Here is an 8931-nt window from a genome sequence, read left to right as displayed (position 1 = left end):
TCATCATGATTATCCAATGAAATATTTTTAGGACTTGGGAGTATCTAGTTATGTCTGTTTGGAAAAAAAAACACTGCCATATTTAACAATATCATCTAATTACTGCCTAGAGACAAATTGTGTTTTTTGATGAAAACACAGATCCCTGTGGCCACTGTGAAGTCACATAATGGTTAGCACTTCTATAACATTCAATGAAATAATATTAGTGTACAAATGGTTACACCAAAATTTGGAATATGATGTTTATGTACATTGTATTTGTGTAAGTGGGAAAATGAGAACTGAGATTGAATTATCGCTTAGTACAATTACAGTGAATTTTCTTGATTTCAAAGTGTGGGCGCAGAGTATGTTAATATAATTATTTTGGTTTCATCAGCATCATCGTTATACTACATTTCATTCAACATAACAGTTGAGTATATCTCTGATCCAGAGATTATAATACCTCACCAATCTTCTCAATAATCTGAGAATGTTGCCCCACCATGGGCCATATCCTCCAGTGGTTCTGTCACTTCAGACAAGTTGGGATCTCTTGCTGTGTTCCGACTTCCGATAAATTTCTTGAGATGTATCTGTGAACAAAAATTGAAATATGTTATGAAATCACAGTGTACAAACTAGAGAGAAGGTAGCTTGTAACTCACTGAAAGGAGAAGTGTAATGTGCTTGGCAAGATAACATGTAACCTGCACCATGCATAGACAGAACATATACACACCATTCACCAATAGGCAAAGTCCCAGATGCTTGCTATGCTGAGAATTCTTGCATATTTATGAGGGCTAATAAACCACACACACACACTATTTGTAGCCATCATGTAGCTGTATTAGGGTTTATTATCAGCTCAATGGTGCCTTTGTATGTTAACGTGAAAGAGGTAACTGGTGAAGAATGGGCGTAGCATTTTCGTCCATTTGCTTCATGGAATAATTGGCCCTCATTAACAGATGATACTGGTCTTTGCCTGTTGGCGAATGGTCTGTATATTGATGACATACACACACATTTGTACTGCTCATGCTTTCAGCTGAGCCTGTGCTGAATATGTGTGGACTGTATGGGTCAGGTGTCAGGCCTACTTTTTAGTTTATCATACATGTGTAACATTCTCATATGGTGGACTTTCCATGCTTGGGGATACATGCCTCTTCTGGTCCAATTCTAAATAAAGGATATTAGGTACAGTGCCTATTCTTAGACTTTGTATTATTCGCTTACCTGTATGTATAAGTTGACTTCATCACTGCGACTGATGTAAGGGAAGTTTCCTCCTGACTTGAGATGTGCTCTTCTAGCCTCAGGATAACACTTGTAGGTTTCCTCTCTCACTCCTTGTGTTATAGCACATTCATCAAACACCTACAGATCAAAGAAAGGGTGAAGATATTTCTGTCATTGTCTTTTTTTGCTACAAACTTCATTGGTTTCATTGTTGTTACACAAAAGGGTCCCAACTGGCTACTTGTATTTTCACATGCCACACTGTATCACTTTCACTAATAAAACAAGACCTGTCAATTCACTTGAAAAAAAGTACAAAAACATCAAGTCTTCTGTGCACAGTGGAAGTGGGTGCGTAAGTTATCATCTCGTTGGTGTTCACTGCAAATTGCTAGTGCTGGGAGTGAATAATACACTAAGTTTCCATATACTGCCTGGCATAGTAGGCCTACTTACTACAAGTTAGTGCACATGAAAGAATGTGAAAGACACATTCTATTCCAAGATCTGTACCTTCTTCCACTATGCATGGCAAACTTATATCCTCCATACTGAGTTTTAGTTCAGCTGCAGAGTGGATGTGATGCACTAAATATGTATACATGTCATGAGCAGGGAGAAGGTGTCATACAATAAGTAGGTTTTCACACATGACAACTGAGGTCTCTACATGACATATACAACCACCCTCTTCCCACCTTAACAAAACCTTATTATAGACAAAATATCTAATTCCCAATCATGAGAGGATGTACCTTCTGTGTACTGTTGCATCAGCGTACTATAAGTGGAATAACACGATTGCGCAACATACACGACTGAACCTTGACCTTGCCTAGCGACGACCATATTTTCAAAAGCTGTGCTTGCTCTGTAAGCATATGGTCTTTGCGTAGTACGCTCAACACAAATACCTGTGCCTTACCATGTCGGCTGTCATGATCGTGAATTTGAAATTTTGGTGTATAATGTAATATGTATGCGAAAATGAAGATGTCTATAAGAGTATAATGTACTTACATCTATGAGTGTGATGTCAACACCCATCAACTTCTGTGGCTCCACATAGTCACTGGCACAGTTCAGGGTAAGTCTACTGGCAAGCTCAGCCTGGCTAAGGGCCTCTAACTATATATAAGAAAAGCAACATACAATTGAATTATGACTTTTGTAACTTGACAGGTTTGAAATAGAGTTGGGTGTTCTTAATTAATAAATAGGAGAATGGGTAAAACTACATATCACAGAAGATTATTTTGCTTTACATTATAGTTTCTAATCATGGTAGTCTTTGAAATTCAGCATAGATATATCAGTATCATTTGGGAATTTAGTTTAATCTAAAAATAGGGATGGCAGACCCAAAATTTGGGTATAGGTCATCTAAAAATATGGGTATAGCGAACACCACCATTATTATTAAGTTTCATACAGTGAACTATGACCAAATTTGGATGTGATTTGTTCATATGCGACCATTCTTTCATTTTCAGCCCACACTTTGCAGGTGGAATCTCTTTTTGAGATGACCAGGCGATCGACGAATAGGAATGTATAGGTACAAATTAAAAAAAAGAATTTTTGGCAAGGTATCTTATGACATGGTTAGAAATCTTCAGGATTTCAAGATTTGCAATTTCTGATGTGTAAATATGCTTACGCCTGTAAAATGCACGCTTTAATTGCTGCATTATAAAAGCCTTCTGGCACGATGCAAGAAAAGCACAAAAACAAAAATGCACATTTTGCATGTATGCGTTTGCAGGCAGAACCTCGTTTTGGTAGCAAGAAGGAGGATCGATGCAAAAGGCAAAATGGACAATAAACTTACCCTTTCTACCATGAAGTCAACTGAATCAGCTATGCCTGAATCAGTGATCTGGTTTTTGAAGTTGGAAAGAACCATTCTCTTCAGTAAGAAACCTGGAACCATCCAAAACCTGTGGGGAAAATGATTATTTCATGTAAGCTTATTAGTTCTTGCGAATAAAGCCAATGATATTTTTTTAACAAAAGAAGCAAATAAAATCGCTCATTTTTTGGCCGAAGTGGAATGATTTGATTTAACTAAGTTTTTGAGTAAATTTTATTTAGAGAAATGTTTACAAAAAGTTTTCAGGTTTTCAAGCTTTTTGTGAAATTTTAGGCTCATTTAGCCTCTTCCAAAAAAAAAGAGAAAAAAAAGAGAGAAAAATCAAGACGAACTTACGTGGATGAGGCCTGTGACTGCTGGAATACTTCTGTATCAATGAACGCATTGCATAGGACTAAGGAGCACACCCGAGGGCTTCTATGAGTGTATTCAGCGAATTTCTGTGCTAAAAATGCACCCAAGGAAGCCCCAAAGATATGGACCTGAAACAAAAAGAGACAAAGAATCAAGATTATTTGCAAAAGAAATCAAGAAATGATTATTTATGAACTGAGTGAGAGACTAATCAGTGTATGGTCAAATGCTACCAGTAGTTGTCTCCAAGTTCAGCTGTTGCCAAAGTAGCTCATTGAATTTTAGTTGACTTTAGACTTGAGTTCCTTTGTTAGAGAGACACATACTGGATATGCTTGCAATTGCTAATTGAAATCAGTTCAGCGTATTTTCTGCAACCGATTAGCAGGGATTTCTTAGCGCGATGTGCACACACACTTTGTGTACCCCCAAAGTGTACAAAATCTACAATTGAAGTGCTAGCATGCCACCCACTTGGTAGGTACCAACTTGAACAAAATAAAAATGCCAGGCTGGTAATGTTTATACCGTAGTTTGGCTAGAGAATTTTAATATCAATGAAGATGACAACAAAGAGGAAAATAATTAAATCTGAAGTATATTGTGCAGTACATATATTTACCTTGTCTAACTGCATATGGTCCAACAGCTTTCTAAGGCTTTCACAGATTTCTGTTGTTGTCCAATGTACAGCATATTCCAACTACAACCAGATACATGAAAATGGTGATAACATCAAATTGAGTAGTGTAAATCCAATAGCAATTACCGTAACCACCCGGGTATAAGCCCACCTTCAGGTATAAGCCCACCCCCTATTTTTCAAAACATTCTGGAAACAAGGGTGCACTCGGCTATAAGCCCAGTTCTAAATTTTGGCCAAGTTCTTAAATCAACTCAATGCTTTTCTCTCACATTTAATAACAAATAAAAACAAATATCAGCTGATATTTGTTAGAATATTAATAATTAAGATTAAAAAATTGACATAGATGATAGAAATTACTGGTACATTGGGCATACAAATGGGGATGATTCCCGGGGATGAGTTTTCTTATTTCTAAATTCAAGTACTAGCCCCTCCTCGGGTATAAGCCCACCCCCATTTTGAAGTGAAATCTGCCATCTAGGGGGGTGGGCTTATACCCGAGTGGTTACGGTAAATACACCAGTTACTTGACCATCCACGTATATTCTTTGGTCAGGCATTAGCTTTGATGGACAGGATGTTACATTATCATTATAGTTGTTGAAAAAGTTCTGTGACCTCAAAAGCAGATCAAATTCATATAAAGTTTAAGGCCATAGCAACTCATACGGCACTTGAAATTAGGCCTGGCATTTTTGGGTAATTTTGTACCCGGGTTTTGTAGTGTCCCTGGACCTAGACCTAAATGCTAGGATCATTCATGGTTGACCTAAAAAAAAAAAAATTTCAAGATGTTTTGTATTTTTAATATGAAAATTGATACTTTGTATTCATGTCATACTCTATTAATGATTTCAAAATGCATTCAAATTCAATGCATTTTGAAATCTTTAATAGACTATGACATGAATACAAATTATCAATTTTCATATTAAAAATACAAAACATCTTGAAATTTTTTTTTTTTTTTTTTAACCATGAATGAACCTAGCATTTTGGTCTAGGTCCAGGGACACTACAAAACCGAAAAAATAAAAAACTTTCTTTTTTTAAATTTCGGGTACCCGGGAGGGTATTTCCTACCCGGGTAATGTAATCTCGGGCAGGTACCCGCTAGCCCGCCCGAAAATGCCAGCCTTACTTGACATACATTCATACATGTACACACATCCACACACCCCGACATACATAGAAAACAAGCACACACAAGAATAATATAATGTCATAAAGGAAAATGTAATACACACATTTTCTGGACCTCGCCCTTCATCAGGTGACGCTCAAAGTGTTATGAAAAACCAAACCAAAAGTATATCCACTCGTATAAACCAAAAGTAGACGGATAAAAGTAAGATTTAAGCTGAGTTTTGGAACTGTTTAGTTTGGAACATGTCTGATTGTAGTAGAAACCTTTTCCATGATTCAGAAGCAGCAATTGGATTTAGCATCATTGCACTCATCCAATAACCCACTTTACTCACCGAAATGATTCTGAACCCTTGTGCAGACAATCCCAGGAGTTGTTTATAGAAGATATCAGCAGTGCCACTGACAGGTGGGAAACAAAGCATGGGGCATTTGACATTCTTGGGTCCAGCATCATACACCGTCCAGTACTTATTGGGGTCATCATCAACAGCAATCTGGAATGGAAAAAATACACAAACAAGAAGGGGTCAGATCAATGTACATTAAAGCTTTTTTATGGGAATTTGTATGTTCAACTTGGGCCTTAAGGAATAACAGAAGATTACCATATTTCTATTATCATCTGATTGAGTGTCCCAGGTTAGAGAAATAGACAAATAAACAACTTTTTATAGTTCAAAAATCAAATCAGAATCAAAAGTGTTTAATTTTATTCTTGCCCTCTTCATCAGAATATTGAAACATACATTCTGAACAGTTTGTAATAGGCGGGACTCAAATAATCATGGATTGATACAGAATGGCGTAAACAAAGCTGGACAGAGTGAAAGTTGGGACTTTATTACTCACTAATTATTATAATAATTTAATCTTAATTTTGCACTTTCCCTCTGTGTGAACAAAGAAAATGTGTGACATGTTGAGTCAGAAATTTACCTTCTTTTGTGGCACTGAACTCCTAAAACTGAGGTACTCTTGTGAATTAGCAATATCTGAAGTTAGGTTTGAGGACGTCATGATACTGTATGGTTTGGTTCAATCTAGCTGGTCAATAAGGTTTAGCATCTGTGGTGGTACCCAAAGCTTGATGCACTTATTACATCATTTATGAAGAAATGTAATTGAGTCACAGTAATTGTCAGCTGAAAAAGAAATCATAAATAAAGATTGTCAATAGCAATACATTCGTGTACGGTAAATATAATTCATGACAATACCCCAGGGGGGCCACTCATATATAAAAGTTTTAAGCATGCGTGTGAATGCACTTCAGAGAAGCACCCTTAACAAGGACAACCATTGTGTCTTCAAAATGAACCTTAACAAGGATAATGGTTTGTTAACCATACCCTTAACAAGGACAAAGTTACAAGTGGATTAAATCCAACCCTTAGCAAGGATGCATGATCAATGTTGAAGAAAAAAGTAAAAGACATCAACTTTCAAGGTTTCTTATTTCCTTTATTATACTCTAATGGGATAATTCCTAACTGGATTTGGTAGGCTTAGGCCTACTCAGTTATCATTATCGCCTGCATTATCATTATCGCCTGCATTTATTAGGGCAGTATATTTTAAGTACCCTTAGCACGGACACATGGTGTCAAAAATGACACCCTTATTTGCTATATGATTTTGAGACCCTTAACACGGACCCGTGCGGGCCCGTGTTGCAGTAGAAAAAACCACCCATATTCCGCGTTTTTGTTCACACGCATGCTTAAAACTTTTTATATGAGTGGCCCCCCTGGGGACAATACATAATACTGTTCGTCATGCGGTCAAGTCTTCGCCCCCACCCTTTTTATTTTTCAATTTCCCCCCCACGCTTTTTAGCCAGACACCTGTTTTATCAGGAATTGAACCACTACCCTTTTCTGACCAAAGCTTACAACGTTGTAATTAACAAATTCGGAAGACTGAACAATATTGTTATCACAAATTTCATAGTCACTTCCTGGTTCATTTATCACTAGCTGCACCATCATTGTCCATTTCAGAGTCTGAATTGAGAGCATATCCTTATAACAAACACCCCAGATTTCCCAAGGTAAATTATGTACATTCATGACAAGTAAATTAATTTGTACCCAAGGATCACTGACTGACTGTTTGCAAAAGATCATAATTGTGGCACCCAGTTATTAATTAAATACTGGTATCTGTTTGACACTCATATTATTATTAAATATTATTTTGTATCTCATTCTACCCCAATTCTATCAATTCAAATTGGGAAGATATAAAATGAGATCCAATTCCAATAATCAGTTTTGCACAAAATTCACTTTTCAAGGCCGGAAGGGTATCACCATCATTTTGCATGACAAGTCAACCTTTGCAAATCGGGAGATGGATTGATTTGCCCAGCACTGGATTTTCTCAAATCTTTAATCAGCGACGCAGTTGACAGTTGTCAAAACAACTTTGTTCAAGCAAGGTTGCAGAATTAAACGGACTCATAATATGGTCGGAATTTGTACTTCAGCGCCTGTGTTTCCGGTTAAAAGTAAGCAAACACTTCAGCCAAGATACATAAATGTTAGCCAAGCTAAATTGTAGCCAAATTGGACAATCTAAAAATTGTTTTAATGCGTTTTAAAACTGAAGGCGATATGATGACTGAGCGTGTTATACTAGCACCCTCTATCTTCTATCCACACAGACGTCACAGTAACTATTGTGTCGTCATTGATAGTAGATAGATTTCTCGATCAAATGAGAGGAATGCATATGTACCTTCTGCGTCAGCGTACTTTTCATAGAGTAACACAATCACACGAACTACATGGAATAAAATCTTGACCTTGCCTAGCCCCGGGGGGGTCACTCCCATTGTGGCCAGTACACCATCCGCGATAATCGACTTTTGAAAAGCACCCTAAACAAGGATTTAACCCTTGGCTAAAACGACACCCTAAACAGGGATTTCATTCCTAACATCAAATTTCATACCCTAAATTTCATTTCCGCGTATTTAGATATTGCAATTTTGCTACCCTTTTTCCAATTTTTCATGTTTTTGACACCCTAAACGCGACACGCTGCAGCGTATCCTACCACCTAACAACGACCCTTTTACGCGCGTTTTCATTATCGCGGATGGTGTACAGGCCACAATGGGAGTGACCCCGGTGCCTAGCCTAGCTAGTATTAACGACCGTGTGATTGGCCAATTTTTAAAAGCTGCGTTTTGCGCACAAGCGCCGATATTTGTGTAATACGCTCGATGCAAATACCTGTGCTTACCCAAATTGGCTCTCATGATCGAGAATTACATCTTTTGCCTATAGTAGGCCTACTCTTAATTTGTAAAATCTGCAAAACATTAAAATCATGTATCATGAATCATGGTGATGTACTAAAAATGTAGTACTAATTTTTTTTAAGCTTACACTTACTCAACAACAGTCAATCATGTCATGATGCAGGTTTTATTCTTACATTTAAACATATGCCAAACAATTGGTATATTTACATACACTTTCAGCCAACAGTCACCCAACTGTCACATTTGCAAAACACTCAAATTCAGGAAACTCCTTCTTCGAAACAAACAGCAGGTGAAATTAGCATTCACATGACAGGCCAAAACGGGACGAAAACATTGAGGTCAAAGCTGGGTCAAAGTTGACAGTGAGTCCAATATTAATCGGTCAGTTGGTGTAATATT

General features: G+C 37.3%; 1 protein-coding gene across 3 annotated transcripts; it reads right to left on the bottom strand.

Moving 5' to 3' along the window:
• Window positions 1-286: 286 nt before the first annotated feature.
• On the bottom strand, window positions 287-8865 carry LOC140158597 (maspardin-like). 3 transcript variants are annotated; one of them, XM_072181751.1, is made up of 9 exons: window positions 8737-8865; window positions 6195-6400; window positions 5591-5752; window positions 4083-4163; window positions 3443-3588; window positions 3065-3173; window positions 2254-2361; window positions 1231-1371; window positions 287-581 (listed from the first exon to the last, which is right to left on the bottom strand). In XM_072181751.1, the coding sequence occupies exons 2-9, from the start codon at window positions 6273-6275 to the stop codon at window positions 465-467; spliced, it is 945 nt and encodes a 314-aa protein (XP_072037852.1). In that variant the 5' UTR covers window positions 6276-6400; window positions 8737-8865; the 3' UTR covers window positions 287-464. The 3 variants fall into 3 exon arrangements, with proteins under 3 accessions (XP_072037852.1, XP_072037851.1, XP_072037853.1); XM_072181750.1 differs by having other exon boundaries at window positions 8741-8865; XM_072181752.1 differs by lacking the exon at window positions 8737-8865 and adding an exon at window positions 8703-8736.
• Window positions 8866-8931: the final 66 nt, after the last annotated feature.

Source organism: Amphiura filiformis, chromosome 8 (genome assembly GCF_039555335.1).
Source record: "Amphiura filiformis chromosome 8, Afil_fr2py, whole genome shotgun sequence".
In the NCBI taxonomy this organism is placed as follows: domain Eukaryota; kingdom Metazoa; phylum Echinodermata; class Ophiuroidea; order Amphilepidida; family Amphiuridae; genus Amphiura; species Amphiura filiformis.
Note: the sequence above shows the minus strand (reverse complement) of the source record. Positions and strands in the feature narration are given on the sequence as shown.

Excerpts from the sequence above, each read along its gene's own strand:
- LOC140158597 (XM_072181751.1), bottom strand. The coding sequence starts at position 6,275 with ATGACGTCCTCAAACCTAACTTCAGATATTGCTAATTCACAAGAGTAC. Across the intron at positions 5,753-6,194 it reads GTTCAGTGCCACAAAAGAAG|ATTGCTGTTGATGATGACCC; the intron begins GTAAATTTCTGA and ends TTTCCATTCCAG. Across the intron at positions 582-1,230 it reads AAGTCAACTTATACATACAG|ATACATCTCAAGAAATTTAT; the intron begins GTAAGCGAATAA and ends TTTTGTTCACAG.